Below are 16,948 nucleotides of genomic sequence, written 5' to 3'. Positions count from 1 at the left end.
AGCCGGCCGGGAGTCCCGCCACCATGCTTGCTGCCCCCAAGGCCGGCTCCGCGTGGGCAAGCCCACGAAACCCGCTGGCTGTCAGCCAATGCGGCAGGTGCCGTGCTGGTGGGGGTGGGTACAGGCGGTCACAGAGGAGATGCATTCCCTGACCTTTCACGGGCGGGGTCGCTACAGGTGTGCTGTTCCTCCAGGACAAACCCACATGTGCTGTGCTCCCTTTCCGTGTCCTTGCCTTGTGCCGGGCCGTGCTGATGACGGTGCCCCCTCCCAGCTCCATGGGGACTCCTGGCTGTGGGGGAGCCGCCGCTGCCCTTGTGCAGGGCCCAGTGCACCGGGGCGTCCCCAGCACCCGCACCAACCCTAAGGAATGCCATGTGTCCCTTTTCAAGTAACCTATACCTGTGAGCGCTGAACCATGTCCCCAGGTCCCTCATCAAGGCCCCAACCCCTGTGCCACAGGATGTGCCCACCTTTGGAGACTGGGCCTTTAGGAGGTGGCGGAGGTCGCACGGGCCGGTCCTCACGTGGTACGACTGCCCGGGGCCAGTCACAAGAGGTGGTTGGGACACAGACCCGCACTGGGGGCTGAGCACAGGAGCACTTGGGGAGAGACAACATGTACACGCCAAGGAGAGAGGCCCAGGAGGAGCCTGCCTGCTGCCAGGGGACCCCAGACTCCTGCCTCCTGGCCCTGAGTGACACAGGTCTCTGATGCGGGCTCTAGCCGGAAGCACGGCTGTTCTGGTCCACACGACCCGGTTCAGGAGGCAGAGTGCCGTGGGGAAGGCGTGCTGCCCCTGCTTTTCTCTCCGAAGTTTACCGAATCGACATTCATAGTCTTGGCCAAAATGTTGGTTTTAGGATTTGGTTGCATCTTCTTCCGTCTTGTAACTGGACAGTTGTACCAGTGACTAGTCACCAGGGATGAGCTGGCAGAACATCAGACGAGGGCGTCTGTGTCCACGTGCGTGAGCTCACACCATCAGAAGCGCACAGCATCCCCGGGAGGACGGGTTGTTGCGGGCCAGCCCTCTGCCACACTGCCCTCCGGGCCTGGAGCGCTGCTCTTCACATGGATGTCACGGGGTCAAAGCCAGCGCCGTGACACTTGGCCTCCCGTCCTGAGCATGGCGAAGAGATGGCTCTGAGTCGTGGCGGCTCCCGTCTGTGCGCCGCGTGGGGGGGGCTCTAGCCTCAGGGGCTGGGTCCGTCCCGTTCCCACACTTCTTACACGGCGCTCACACTCCCAGGCGGCTCCGGAGCCTCTGGGCAACGACTCTGCACCAGACTTAGTGCTCAGTCCCTTCGTGCCAGCAGGTCCCTGTTAATACCGCTGTCAGGCCTGGAGACGTTCATTAAACGCGAAAATACCATTGTGAAGTTCAGTTCAGAGCGTGTTCACGACGCGGAAACCACTGGTCCGCACGGCCCCGCACCTGCTCCTTCAAGGAGGCACACGCGGCCACGCAGGGGTCCCCTGGGGTCTCTGAGCGCCAGCCGTGCTGTCCACGGGCTGGGCTGTGGTTGGACAGCAGAGGCACAGAGTCCCCATGGAGCGCAGAGCCAAGGCCAAGCCTGCGACACTGAGGTCACGACCTGAGCCAAAATCAAGAGTCCCACACTTAACCGACGGAGCCATCCAGGCACCATAATTTATTTTGTTTTTTAGATTAAATTCACTTGACCTCAAGCTTACTCTTTTAACCATTTCAGAGCATTCAGCACAGTGATTTTTAGTATATTCACAAAACTGTGCAAACACCCCACTAACTCCAGACATGGTTATCGCTCCAGAAGCAGACCCCGTGCCCATTCCCTGTCCCTGCTTGCCGTCCTGCGGGTTTCTCTTCTGCACATTCCACACATGTGGACTCCTTCGCTCCGTGGCCTGTTGTGACCGGCTCCCTCACTCAGTGCTGTGTGTTTGGGTCTGTCCACGCTGTAGCGCGTCTACACTCATTGCTCTTGGCCACTGCATATACCCCATTGGATACCTAGGGCCTGTTGTGTCTGTTCATCGCTCGAAGGAGGGACATCTGGGTGGTTTCTGCTTCTCGGCTGTTATCAGTGATGCTGCCGGGAGCATCCATGAGCAACTGTGGGCATGGACATGTGTTTTCACTTGTCCTGGGCGTGCACCTGGGTGTGTGCTGGTCCCATGGTATCTCTAAGGACAGCCACAGTGTTGTCCCTGGCGGCCACCCCACAGGACACCCCCAGCAGAGGCATGAGGGCTCCAATCTCCCACACCCTTCCCACACCTGCTGTTTTCTGTTTTCTTGATGGCGACGGCCCTAGCGGATGCGAGGTTGTATCTCAGTGCAGTTCTGATTTTCATTTTCTTGATGTCCAAGCACGAGAGCATCTTCTCATGCATGCGTCAGCCATCTATATGTGCAGAGACATGTCCGTGTGAGTCCTCGTATGGGGACTGTTTGTGTTTTGTTGCTGAGCTGTGAGAGTGGCTGTGCTCTGGATGCTAGACCCTGGTCAGATGTGCGGCCGGCAGAAACTTCCTTCCACATCGTGGGCTGTGTCTACACTTCCTTGATGTGTCCTTGGAAGCACAGAAGGTTTCAAGTTCGATTGGGCCTCATGTATCTATTGTTTTTTTCTGTCGCCTGTGGCTTTAGTGTTACATCTAAGAAACCATCGTCAAATCTAAGGTCCCAAATTTTACATCTCAGTTTTCTGGGAGTTTTATTACTTTACCTCTGACATTGATGTCACTGATGGCCTCTGCGTTACCAGGTGTGTGTGGCATGAGGTAGGGGTCGGGATCCAGCCCTTCTCCGGCACATCCTTGTCCCCACGCCACTTGCGGAGCAGGTTGCGTTTCCCACTAAATGGCCCAGGCACCTTGTCAGGAACCAGCTGGCTGCCGATGTTTGGGTTTATTTCCGGGCTTTCAGTTCTAGTCCATTGGTGTGTGGACTGTCCTGTGCCGGAATCACACTGTTTTAATTACAGCTTGGTAGTAAGTTTGGAAATCAGGAAGGAAGACTCTTCCCACATTGCTCCTTTTCAAGCCTGGTTGAGCCGTCAGGGCCCCTTGCAATTCCACATGAGTCTTAGGATCAGCTTCTGCACTTCTGGGGGGAAAAGGCGATTGGATTTTGATACAAATTGCACTGAATGTGCAGAACACAGTGGGGGGGGGTTGTCATCTTAGCAGTATTCACTTGTCCAGTTCATGAATTTAGAACAACCTTCTGTTTAAGTCATCTTTGATTTCTTTCAACAGTATTTTGTAGCTTTTATTATAAATTTTACACTTAAAAAAGGTTTATTTCCAAGTATTATATTCTTTTTGGTACTGTTGTAAGTGGAATTACTTTCTTCTTTTGGTTTCTTTTTGGAATGCTCCTCACTGGTGTGTGGCAGTAATGTGAATCCTCTGACCTCAGAATAGGCAAATGTTTCCTAAATACGGAAATTCAGGTTTTCGTGTCTTGTTCTTGTCTCCCACAACTTTGCCAAGTTTATTACCTCTAACAATTTTGTGTGCATGTGTGTGTCTTTAGCGTTTTCTACATTGAGAATCATGTCATCTGTGGGGAGAGATGCTTTACTTCTTCCTGCCCGAGCGGGATGCCTTTTCTTTCTTTCTCTTTTACTTCCAGGAACATCAGCGCACCCTTGAGGGAAAGTGGCAGGGGTGGGATTGCTGGTGTCTCCGCTGCTCTTGGGGAGAGGATCCAGGCTGTCCCTCTGCAGAGGATGTCCACAATGAGCTCTGCACACATACCCTTTGTCAGGCTGAAGTTTCCTCCTATTCCTAGTTTGTTGAATGCTTTTTTTTTTTTTTTAATCATGAGAGAGCTACATACTTCTGTGAAGCAATATGCCTTGGAAATTTTGAAGGAAAAACATAATTTATTTGTAGCGGGAAAAAAATCTTGACCAGGGCAAAACGCTGAAATCCTAATCGTATGGACAAAACTTGTGTGAAGCTCCTGTAAATGTTATTTTGAGAATTCCCGTGGAGGCACGGTGCTCCTGGAGGACACAGCACGGTGATCATCAGAGTTGTAGGGGCCCATATCTTTGTAGGGTTGAAAGAAGGCAGCCCAAGCGAAGAAAGGCGCCTTGATGCGCGATTGGGAGAATGCTCTTTGTGGATAGGACACAGCGTGGTAATTATGGTAATCATTCAGCCGATTGGCTGGTGTTTGTTCACCTCGCAGAAACCCTTTCCCCTTTCTGGTTTTGAGAGTACCGATGGCTGCACTCGTTGAAGACGGGGGTGACGTGCAGACAGACAGAACAACCAGCGCGCCTGGTAAAGTTCTTCCGCTCAGAGGCCCGCATCAGACCTTTACTTTCACTATTGCTCTTGCTGTCTCTTTAACTGATTGGTGTGTGGGCGCACCTTCCAAGCCCTACAAGTCGTCCCGCAGGAATTCCCGTGACCGGCAGCAGCATGCACGGCACAGGTCCCAGGTCTGCACCCGCTGTCCGGGTGATCCTTCCACTGTGTGACTGAAGCCTGTCCTGGGCCCGCGAGCTCCTCTGCCGGCTCCTGGTGGTGGGCCCGCCCCCCTCACAGGCAGGCACAGTCACCTCGGGTCCGCCGGGGCCAGGCAGCCACGGTGTTGGTGTTGTGGCTCACGACCTGCTGTCTGCCTTCCACTCAGATCATGTTGCCAGGGTCCTGGGATAGAGCCGCACATCAGGTTCCTTGCTCCGTGGGAAGCCTGCCTCTCCCCTTACTTGTGGGTGTGTGCGCTCGTTCTCTCTCTCTCTCTCTGACAAATAAAAAAAAAAAAAGATTGATGCCACCCAGTGTTGGAAAGAGCATGGGAGATGGCGATCCTATAGTTCCCTTTCTAGAGCGTGCATCTCAAAAGCCAGCGAGAGGAGCTTACCCTTCAGACAGACCTGTCAGCAGGGATTTCTCTGGAGAACTCAGTGGTCAAGTGTGCAAAGTTAGCTTTGACAAGGACAGTCAGCAGCTGTTTGTGGATCAGCCTCCACACGTGAGATTTGGGACAATGGTTAATTATAATTATAAATAAATAATTATAAAATATATTAATTATATATAAATAATTATAAAATTATAATTAAATTATAATTTGCCAGACACATGGACTATTCATAGCCATTAGAGAACTGCATAGATATAAATGTATCTTAGTCTACTATTCTGTCATGTACTAAGTTTTGAGTGATATTATATATGTAATGTACAAACGTATAATAATAAAATATGGGAAGAATGATCACATTAAGATGTGTGTGTATACACAACATATGCGGGTTGAAAGAAAGTTCTAGATTATGCACCGAAATGTTAAGAGATTCACAGGGCAGTGATGAGAGGTATGCTATGTGGAGTAGACGTTTTTCTGCTTCCTACTCATGACTTAAATTTTTCTATCATTTTGTAAAAATCCAGAGGCTAAATAATCCCAGGTCGTTCCTTTCTCCTGGCTGGGCATAGGGCTGGTGCGCCTCTGACAGGGCGCTTGGCCTGCTGGCCCTGTGCCCACGGCAAGACTGGGTCTCATGAGCTGTTAGGTCTCACGTCTTCGGGGCGTGAGGTTGGGGAAGGGTGCCAGGGCCAGCCAATGTCCGGTCACATGATGCCATTTTCACTGTCACCCTTGTCTCCTGCAGATGAGGACACCAAGGTCCCACCTCAAAGGCGACTCTACACGGCGAGTTTGCCTCCTGAGGGGTACGTCCCTGCTCCGCCAGAGCTGTGGGGCAGCCCAGCCTCCGAGGACACGTCTGGCAGCGACGACACGGGAGGAGGGTGCCAGCTCCCAGGTGAGGTGTGGCTCCATGGTGTCCCACTCGCACAGATGCACGGTGGGAAGGTCAGGTGAGCATGTCCGCAGACAGCCACACGCTGGGCTCAGCATGTCTTGCAGTCCATGAAAAATGACGGGCAAACAGACTTGGGTGGGAGGGGATTCCGCCAGAACGGGTCCGGGGCTGTCATCGTCTATAGGTTAGGAGAAGTCTGCCATTAAACACAGCACAGTGTTAAAGGTACTTGTTTTGGTTTAAGTAGAACTTTTTTCTTGATTTTCCAATTTTTCCAGAATTTCTGCAATTGTGTGTCCATTTTGTAATCACAGAAATAACTTCTTCTGCATCTGTTTTATGGAAGAACCGAAAGAGTATTTTGCTTTCGTGGTTGAATGTCCTGTGAATGAAGGAGGGCAAAGTGCCTGCTCTGGTGCGTGCACTGGGATCACGTGAAAGGAGAACAGAGAGGAATTGGGAGATGTCAAATAAAAGTTTACCCAGATGATTTTCTAACAAGTCTAAGCTAAGAAACTCTATACTCCAAACCTTAATTAATTTGAGTATCAAGGAAATGTGGTTTCCTTGTACGTTGATCTTCCCAAGTCCCTAATTAAAGGATCAGAAACCATAAAGCCAAAAAGGAGGTGGCGAAGGAGTGATGTAGTCGTCTTTCCAAGCCCTGTTAAAAATCTTTGGAATGTAACTGGTAGATGAATAAATTATTTAAGGAGAAATTTTAACGACAGTCTTGTGAAGATCAGTGACTCTGGTGAACGTACTTCACGGGTACTTAGTGTATTCAGTGAGAACGTGGGGGACTCAGTCCTGTGCCACGGGACACAGTTCTGCTCCCCCGCAGCAGCGCACGGTTAGCACTGCTGATAAGGCCAGCGAGGGCCCGGCTGCGTCCGGAACCCCCGGGTCAAACATCTCGTCTGTCCTGTGACCGTAGGCCCTGAGCTGGAGTGACGCCCTCACAGGAGGTAGAGGGACATTGGCACAACTGGGCAAGTGCGTCCCACCCAAAAGCTGCCCCCCGCACAGGCCAGCTGGCCCTGTGCTGTGGCTGGCCCGACAGTGGCCCACGGCTGCGAGAGAAACCATGAAGACCAGGGGGCTTCCTGCCTCCCGGCGATGCACGGTAACCTGGCAAATTCCCCAGTGTGCCGGGTGACGTTGACTGCAACATTGTTACAGGATACACGTCTGCGACTTGTTGGGCAGAGTCTTTCTGTTAATTGTCTCGTCCTCTGTTACCTGTTGGGGGTGTGGGTCTTCCTTTCCCAGAGGCTGTGATCGGGGAAGGGCCTGGTGGAGATGGGGGTGATGGGACTGCGTCCCCGGCCCATCACCGTCTGAGGGGAGCGTGGGCACGTCCAGCCCTGAGCTCAGTCTTATGCACCATGCTCCGACCATTCTGCCTCAGGACGCCGCGTGGCTGTCTGCCACGGTGGTCTCTCCACAGCCGGCCGAGTCCGGCCTCCTCGCTGGCCAGGTCTGGGCTTGAGGACATGATTCTTTCTGGAGGCGCTGTGAGCTCGGTTTCCTAGCTCAGTGCTGCTAGAAGTACTGCCCGCTTTTCCAGCAGAGCTTCGATCAGCTCACCCATCAGATCGCGGCTGGGAAGTCTGCGTCTTTCCCTTTTCCACTCTTAGAACCCCTCTCTGTTCCCATCTACTTTGTTTACTGTTTATCAAATGTTTCCTTCTCCCCGTCAGCCCAGGAAGTGGGCCGCTGCAGGGTGCCAGAGGCAGTAAAGTTGGGGGGATGTTCGCCCAGGCCTCCTACCAGTGGTCTCCAGTGTGAGCGAGCATTCAGAGAGGCCCTTGCACCACGCTCCGCGTGGTGGGTGTGCAAGGGTGTGGTTGAGCGGCAGCCTGAGCACGTGCCAGGTGGGGGGTGGGCAGACCAGGAAGCTGTGAGGAGTTGTCCTGAATCTTTCCGTTTGCAATTTTAAGCAAAAAGAAGATGAGCACTCACATTGGAAGAGAAGAAAGAGTCAAATTGTTTCTGTTTTTCCAAGAACCACTTCTGGCCGTTGACTTCTATTGTGAATATGCAAGACCAGTAAGTCAGTGACGTAGTAGGTTGGAGAAAAATTTAGGAGGAAAAGGGCGACTCTGTCCTGCTTTAGTGTCCATGGGTGGCTGCCGGGCCAGTTGTTTGCGGCCTGCAGGTTCTCTGCACCCTCACCAGGCACTTCTGTGGGACCCGGCCATGGCCCAGAGCACCTGAGTCCCCAGACTGCCCCGGGAGCCAGTGGGGAGCCCCGTCCTGGTCGTTGGTCATCCCACGCACCCCCCCATCCATTCTGTACCGGCCCCAGAGGAGGTCCCATCCGTCTGGGTCGCCCCACACTGGCTCCACTACCTGCATCCTCGGCCCCTGGCATGAATGCACTTGGGGCTTGTGAACTGTCCTCACCGGGTTTGTTCCAGGCCCACGTGTGTTTGCTGTGGAGACAAGCACGCGCTCGCCGAGACCCATGTCGCTGGTGTGCTCCTTGCGGTCCGTACGGCCCTTCCCATTCCGTGGGTGACCTCTGCATGTAACAAACACGGACTCGGAATTCTCTGAGGCGTAGTACCCATTAGCAGTGGGCCGGTGTGCGCCACAGGGAAAGGAGGAGCTTCGTCAAACTTGGTGGGTACCACCGGACCGCAGGATCCCCTCCTTACGTTTGATTCATGCAAGTGCCTTGGTACAGCTTTTGAGAAGAAGAAATCCATGCTCGCCGTCCTCCTTCCTGCCTCGGACACCCGGCGTTTCTGCTCTTGCCCACGTGGTTTTGCACGTTATTCTCAGCAAGCCAGTAAACTGTAGCTTGTCCCCCGTACAACAGACGCCGTCCTTCTTGGTAGCTCTTCCATGGACAATGCTTAATGGTTGAGTCCTTTCTCCGGTGGGAAGAGTGTTCTGCTCACCATCTTGGTGCACACCCAGGAATGCTGTCCTCTGTGACGTTACACAACCCAGGCCCTTACCATGAAGGTGTGTCTCCCACCCCCGGGGCAGCCGGGTAGCGAGTACTGTCCATCTCCAGAACGCAGCCGCTCAGTCTAGTCCCTAGCACACTGCCTGGCGGGACCCCGGGACTCAGGTGCCTGCTGGTGGGAACATGTTCATGAGAGAGCCACAGCCTCCTCCTGACGCCCCACGTCCATCCCCTGACCAGCTTCCGTGTTGCCTGCAGAGGGAGAGGTGTGCAGAGTCTGGGTGTGCCCGTGTCCTGGGTTCTCGTGGTCCCAGCCCATTGGAAGTGCTCTGCGGTGCTGGTGTGCCTACAGGAGGGAGCACATGTCACTCTGCCCCTAGGGTTAGGGGAGCGCTCCCGCTGTGCCGAGTCAGGTCGGAAGAACACTGTGCGCCTCCTTTATGCCAGCACCCCTTTCTCTAGCAATATCATCCGAGTATTTCATTTTTAATGAGGTTAAAGGCCTGGAGAGTGTTTTTTGTTGCTAGCTTATTTTTATAAACTATCCTAAAGCTTTGTTCTTCGTTCACTGTACATCCCTGATGTTTCTATAAAAACCCAGGTGAAAATTTGTTTTAGCATTTGGTCCTAGAAAATGCTTTGGTTGTTAGGACCTGGTATGCTGCTGTTGATTGGACAAAGTATGGTTTACTTAGATACTTGCTTTTCGCTTCTGCGCCGGGGAGCTCAGAGTGTGGTCGTGTGGTCTTTATTCACTTGCAGTTGTTTCCTTGGTCTTTGTTCTCTGGTCCTTCCCTGTCCCCACCTCTCAATGCTTGGGCCGTTCCTTTTAGATAGAGTCCTTATGATGTTGATTTTTGTAAGCTACGCCCTACGGATTTTGGAAGTAGATAAAGTAAATGGTGTTCAACCACGATGTCTCTTAACTAGTAAATGCCTGTTAAATGTTTGTGCTTGCCCTGTGGTGAGACCCTGGGACCACAAAGACAGCAGACAGGGCCTTGCCTGAGGGACTCATCATTGGGAGACCATGAGCAGCTGAGGTGAGGCATCGTAGGTCATCTGGCACAAGCACCAGCAAATGCCGCGGGAGCACAGGGTGACCTCAGGGTTGCACGTGTGCAGAGGACACAGCACAGCGGGCAGGGCCCCTGATCCTGCAGAGAGCATGGCTTGGGGATGATGGACAGAGGGTAGCAGGACCACTGGTGGCGTGTGTGTGGTGTGCAAGCCAGCTGTGCTCAGCGTGGTAGTGGCTGAGCCCGCCCACGGGTGGGGACAGATGAGTGGGCGGTGAGCAGTTCCGGATCAGCACTGAGGGGCTTTGGACAGTGTCCCAGGAGCGGGCGACCTCTGGGGTCTGGACTTGGCATGTCTGGGGCACAGTGAGGGAAAGAGGGTGCCGTGACCTGAGCCGTTGGTGGGTCCTGGAAGGAAGGTGTTCCCCAGAGTGGCAGCCAGATGCGTGACTTTCCTTGAGAGAAGGGAACTCCGCCCGTCAGTGCTCCTGACCCCGGAGGAGCTGCGGTGAGGATGAACAGACCGTGACTGTCATGAGCATCTGTGCTTCTGGTGAACTTGGCTTTCACCCTACGGTGCCTCCCGCGCGGAGGTGAGGCGCTCACACAGCCATGGGCACGGCAGAGCTTGTCCCAGGAGGGCGTCCGCACCCCAGCACGTGCTGGGGACGGGTGAGCCCCACACCGCACCGGGAGTGGAGATCGGCCGGGAACACCGTGTGGGTGTGAAGCTGCTGTGGGGCGTTCCAGTGGCCGGCGCACTTCACACGCCCCCGACATGGCCATTTGCACTTGCCCCGTGTGTTTCCCAGCGTCTCCAGCACGCCCTGGTTGGCAGCTCTGTGGGCCTCGCTCACCCTTCCCGAAGGAGGGTTCTGGGCCCCGTCAGCCTCACGACATGTTAGTCTTACAGCAGACCCTCACCTCTCACATTTGTCTTTGTGGCTCAGTGACTGTGTCCACCTTGCTTCCTTCGGCCCCATGTTTAGTGAATGCTTTGAGCCGCCGAACCAAGAATCGAGCTTCATTCATTCATTAGTTGCATAGAACACCCAGTGCTCATCGCACACATGCCTTCCTTAATGCCCGTCCCCCAGATACCCCATCCCCTCACCCCCTCCCTTCTGAAAGCCTCAGTTTGTTTCCCGGAGTCCAGAGTCTCTCATGGTTTGTCTCCCTCTCTGATTTCTCCCCCTTCAGTTCCCCCTCCCTTCCCCTGTGTCCTCCACACTATTCCTTACGTTCCACGTAGGAGTGACACCGTATGATAACTGACTCTCTCTGCTTGACTTACTTCGCTCAGCATCATCCCTTCCAGTCCCATCCATGTCGATGCAGAAGGTAGATATTCATCCTTTCTGATGGCTGAGAATACTCCATAGTGTATATGGACCACATCTTCTTTATCCATTCGTCCGTTGAAGGACATCTTGGTTCTTTCCATAGTTTGGCGACCGTGGCCATTGCTGCTATGAACATTGGGGTGCATATGGCCCTTCTTTTCACTACATCCGTATCTTTGGGGTAAATACCCAGTCGTGCAATTGCAGGGTCGTAGGGAAGCTCTATTTTTGACTTTGAGGAACCTCCATGCTGTTTTCCAGAGTGGCTGCCCCAGCTTGCATTCCCACCAACAGTGTAGGAGGGTTCCCCTTTCTCCACAGCCTCCAACACTTGTTGTTTAATGTCTTGTTAATTTTGGCCATTCTAATTGGTATAAGGTGGTACCTCAGTGTGGTTCTGATTTGAATCTCCCTGATGACTAATGATGATGAACATTTTTTCATGTGTCTGTTAACCATTTGTATGTCTTCTTTGGAGAAGTGTCTGTTCATGTCTTCTGCCCATTTTTTGACATGATTATCTGTTTTTTGAGTGTTGAGTTTGAGGAGTTCTTTATAGATCCTGGATATCAACCTTTTGTCTGTACTGTCATTTGCAAATATCTTCTCCCGTTCCGTGGGTTGCCTCTTTGTTTTGTTAACTGTTTCCTTTGATGTGCAGAAGCTTTTGATCCTGATGAAGTCCCAGTAGTTCATTCTTGGTTTTGTTTCCTTTGCCTTTGGAGATGTGTCATGAAAGAAGTTGCTGTGGCCAATGTTGAAGGGGTTACCGCCTATGTCCTCCTCTAGGATTTTGATGGACTCCTGTCTCACATTGAGGTCTTTCATCCATTTTGAGTCTATTTTTGTGTGGACTAAGGAAATGATCCAGTTTCATTCTTCTGGATGTGGCTGTCCAATTTTCCCAACACCATTTGTTGAAAGACTATCTTTTTTCCATTGGACATTCTTTCCTGCTTTGTCAAAGATTAGTTGACCGTAGAGTTGAGGGTCCATCTCTGGGCTCTTTACTCTGTTCCATTGATCTGTGTGTCTGTTTTTGTGCCAGTACCATGCTGTCTTATGATTACAGCTTTGTAATAGAGCTTGAAGTCAGGCATTGTGATGCCCCCAGCTTTGTTTTTCTGTTTCAACAATCCCCCGGCTATTCAGGGTCTTTTCTGTTCCATACAAATTGTAGGATTGTTTGTTCCAATTCTGTGAAAATGTCGATGGTATTTTGATAGGGATGGCATTGAACATGTACAGTGCTCTGGGCAGCAGAGACATTTTCACAATGTTTGTTCCTCCAGTCCATGAGCATGGAGTGTTTTTCCATTTCTTTGTCTTCCTCCATTTCTTTCAGCAGTGTTTCGTAGTTTCTAGAGTACAGATCCTTTGCGTCTTTGGTTAGGCTCATTGCTTTGACTGTCTGCCCGGCTGGGCTGGCTCCCAGTGAGCTTGCGAGAATGTTGGCTTGAGAGTCCCACTGCAGGCGCTCTTCCTCCTTCAGCCTTCCCCCGGGAAGTCTGACTGCCTGCTTGGTTCACGACCGACTCCAAAGCCCACACACGCTAGCCGTCACATTACAGGGGTTCCTCACTCTCGAGGTTCCCGTCCCATCTGCCCAGTGACTTTGCCCTTCCCACTCCCAGACGGGGTGCAGTGCAGGTTTGAAACCCAGGAGCAGGACGTTGGTCTGCCTGGCTTTCCTCTGGGAGTATGGCAACGAGCTGGGGCCCCCTCCCCGGTGGGTCCAGCTCAGGACACTGACTGAGCAAGGTTGTGTCTCTGGTGAGCCCCTCCCGATACGCCAGCACATGTGTCTTCTGGCCTCTGCGCAGACCGTTCTCAGCGGCCCCCACCACCCGCACGCCTTCCATGGCGCTCCTGTGGTCCTGGGCGCTTCCCTCCCTGTCCCACTCATGGATGTCCCTCCTGAGGCTCCCACGCCCCCCGGCATCCATCGCTGTGCCATCTGAGAGGGCCTCACACAGGCCCTGCCCTGACCTGCGGTGAAGGCTTGCTGGGCACACCTTCCTCACTGTGACCTGCAGCCATCCACAGTGTCCTTTGACACATGCCCCACGAGGCCCCTCTGGCCCAGCCTGGGATTCCTTCCTCATGTCTGTCTCTGCCCACCAGTGTCTGCCCACTGACATCTCTGTCATCTTTCTCTCCCCTCTGGACTCACTTTCCTTGCCTGCCTAGTGGGGGTAACAACCCAGACATGTGTGCCCTGAAATCGGCCCAGCCATAGGGTCAATGAATCTTGGACAAAGGAGGTAAGAATATGCAATGGGAAGGAGCAGTCTCTTCAAAACACAGCTGGGATAACGGAACAGCTCCACGCAGAACAACGAAACTGGGCCACTCTCTTATCCACACACAAACAAACTCGAAATGGATGAAAGTCCCAAATGGGAGACCTGAAACCATAAAAATGCTAGAAGGAAACGTGGAGGAAAAGCCCTTTGACATAGTTCTTGTGAGTGATCTTTAAAATTTGACACCAAAAGCAGAGTCAAATAAGAGTAAAAAATAAAATAACCTACTGGTTGGGCGCCTGGGTGGCTCAGTGGGTTGAGACTCAGATCATGATCTCAGGGTCCTGGGATCGAGCCCCGCATCGGGCTCTCTGCTCAGTGAGGAGCCTGCTTCCCTCTCTCTCTCTGCCTCCCTCTCTGCCTACTTGTGATCTCTCTCTCTGTGTCAAATAAATAAATAAAACCTTTATCAAACCAAAGGTTTTGCACAGTGAAGGAACAAACAAAACTAAAAGGCAACCTACTGAATGGGAAAAATATTTGCAAAGTATATATCCAATAAGGGGTTAATGTTCCAAATATAAAAAGAATTCATACAACAGTAGCCAGAAAACAGTCTGATTGGAAAATGAGCAGAAGACATGAACACACATTTCCGCAAAGAAGACATCCAGATGGCCAACAGACCCATGAGAAAGGGCTCCACATCACTCGGCATCAGGGAAATACAAGTCAAAACCACAGTGAGGGGCGCCTGGGTGGCTCAATGAGTTAAGCCTCTGCCTTCGGCTCGGGTCATGATCTCAGGGTCCTGGGATCGAGCCCCGCATCGGGCTCTCTGCTCAGCGGGGAGCCTGCTTCTCCCTCCCTCTCTACCTGCTGCTCTGCCTACTTGTGATTCTATCTCTCTCTCTGTCAAATAAATAAAATAAAATCTTTAAAAAAAAAAGAACACCACAGTGAGATCCCACCTCACACCAGTCAGAATCACTAAAATTAACCAGTCAGGAGACGACAGGTGTTGGAGAGGATGCGGAGAAAGGGGAACCTTCCTACACTGTTGGTGGGGATGCAAGCTGGCGCGGCCGCTCTGGACAACGGCACGGAGACTCCTCAAGCAGTTCGAAAAGAGCTTCCCTATGACCTAGCTCTTCCGCCTCCAGGCACATAACCACGGGGAACGGAAACGCGATCTCAGGTTGGCGCCTGCCTCGCACGTTCCCGGTGCGTTACTGACAGTCGACGAGGCACAGAAGCAAGCCGCGTGTCCACGGAAGACCGTGTCGCGTGCATCCAGCAGGACGTGGTTCAGCCGTGAGGAAGGGAGGGTCCCGCATTCGCAGCCATGGTGATGGGCTTCCAGGCTGGTGTGCTGAATGGAGAGTCTGAGGGGAAAGTTAGATACATGGTTTCAAGTATGTGGAATCTAAGAACAGAAGGCAAAGCCCTGGAAACAGAGCCTAGGGGAGTGGTTGCTAGTGGTTGGGAGAAACAGGGAGATGGGCAGAGGATCGGATTTTAGCTGTAGGGTGAGTCAGGTGGGGGCTGCCCGCCGTGTAGAGCTGGGGAGGGACGCCGCGGAGGGAAGGGCTCATGCAGCACGTGTTGTTCTAATACTGAGAGGCGCCCCCTTCCAGGATCCCCGTGAAATGCTAAGGCCGCAGCCCCCGCAGCACATGCCGAAGTGTTCCCAGGGAGGACCAGGCACCCTGAGCTGCAGGCTTCGGGGCCGCACGTCCACGATGGCGCCTGGGTAGGCCAACGCCAGCTGTCAGCGCACCAGGCCACGGGGGCGGGCCCACGAGGAGCGTCCGCGCTGCACTCGGGGATTCAGAGCCCTGCAGGTGCGTGGTCTCGCCTGACTGCGGTCCCCGGGCCTGGCTGTGCTCCGAGGTTTTGTGACAGGCCTCCATCAGCGGCACCAGACAAGAAGGAACATCACGGGGCTGCGAGTGGTGGGAGGTGCCAGGAGGAGCGGAAGACGAGTGTGCAGGGGTCTGGGACCCGAGGGCTTCCTGCGTCTCAGCCGCCTGGTCGGCCAGGCTCCTGACCTGCTTGGGTTGCGTTTTTCTCATCTGTATAATGAGGGGTTTGAATAGACGGTTTTCTGAATTCTTTCCCAGTTTTACAGGTGAGTGCATTTAGATTTCCTTGAACTAATTGTCCTGAAAAGTGATAATGGGTAAAGAAGACTCATGAAATTAATTCTAACACAGCGTCTCTGATCCCCCCTCTGTCTTCCCGTGAGTCAGCGACGCACACTGCAGGCTTGCCGGCCAGCGAGGGGGTGTGGCAAGCAAACTTGACACCGATCGGGGGAAGCAGGCTGTCCGGCAGACGGTATGTTTCCAAGAGCACGGAGGCCGAGAAGAGATGGGGCCAAGCCCTGCAGGGCCACGCTTCACTCTGCCCACAGTCACTGTGGACAGACAGCAGCCCACATCCGAGTCTGCTTTCCCCACCGTGTCCCCATGGCCTGGCCTGACCGAAGTCGGCTGGAGAGACAGGAGCGTCTTGTGGTGCTTTCCGAAGGCGTCCGGGAGCTGACAGATGCACAGACCACATTCTCCCAGTGTGGCTGGCGAGACCCTCCAGACTCCACACTCTGGGCTCCATGCGACCCATTCTCCCTTCGTCACACGGACACAAAGTGGGTTACTGGTGACCCCTGGTTTCCTGTGGGATTTCACAAACTCTTCTGCAGGGCAATTTACATCTTCTTGTAAATTATCTAAGACGTAGGAAATGAAAAATACTGTAAACATGGGACAGGGGTGTGTGGTTCCTGCCGTCGGCTGTGGACACCGTACAAGAACCGTAATGTGGAATAAATTCTACTAAGCCTCTGCTGTACCCCGAAATAATGAGGTGGTGCCAGAACCCCATGAATTCTGCACGTAAATCCCACTGCGTTCCCACACTTGGTCCCGTTCTGAATCTGCGCGTCCTCAGAGCCTCTGAGAACACAGGTTTGCCCCAAACCAGTCATTGTGAAGCAGTAGGTGTCCACGCATGAGTCAGTGGTGGGTCTCTACTTCCGGCCGGCACACCTCGCGAGGGGGGCCTCACACCCAGCGTCCTCCAGGCCACCTCGTCTCTGGTGGCATCTCTGAGAGCTTCCCAAAGCCACCAGGGTCCCAGCCACCCGGGACCCTATGTGAGCTTTCTGGTAACCCAAGGAACCCCGTTAGGAAACAGTCAGGAACCCAGATCTCCTCCAAATTCATCCCAATCAGTCTGATAGGGAGAGAGAATCCCTGCATTAAGAGGATGTCTTTCTGGTTGTGTGGCTAACAAGGAGGAACTCTGAGGATCCCGCAGTCTAAGTGGACCACATATCGCTGTATTTCTGGTTCCAAAAGACAGTTGGTGCCTATTTGTGGAGAAGAGGAATAAGCAACATTTGCTGTGGACATCAGAGCACGAGGAGCTCTGCACAGTCTCATGGCTGGATCTGAAACACGAGCTCTTTATTGAGAACCTAGTATGTCAAACATCAGAGAAACAGAAGGGGCTGAAACGCAGCCCTCAGAGCTCACAGACGAGTAACAAAGCTGATAACAGGTCTTCTCCTCCCACACTGTTGCGGGTTTCTAGTGGAAGGAGAGCCCTGGGGATGAAGGAAGCTTGCAGGTCTGAGCT

The 16,948-nt window shown here is 53.1% G+C and overlaps 1 protein-coding gene across 2 annotated transcripts in view; it reads left to right on the top strand.

Moving 5' to 3' along the window:
- The window catches only part of ERICH1 (glutamate rich 1), a 51,293-nt gene that overhangs the window by 18,916 nt on the left and 15,429 nt on the right, over positions 1-16,948 (top strand). Inside the window, exon 3 of one of the 2 annotated variants that reach the window (XM_080797766.1) lies at positions 5,626-5,778. In XM_080797766.1, the coding sequence (XP_080653892.1) occupies positions 5,626-5,778 (153 nt within the window). Of the gene's footprint in view, positions 1-5,625; positions 5,834-16,948 lie in introns of both variants that reach the window. The other variant, XM_080797767.1, reaches the window with a different exon arrangement.

This window comes from Martes martes (genome assembly GCF_963455335.1).
Source record: "Martes martes genome assembly, chromosome: 2".
In the NCBI taxonomy this organism is placed as follows: domain Eukaryota; kingdom Metazoa; phylum Chordata; class Mammalia; order Carnivora; family Mustelidae; genus Martes; species Martes martes.
This window is presented reverse-complemented; position numbering and strand designations above follow the sequence as displayed.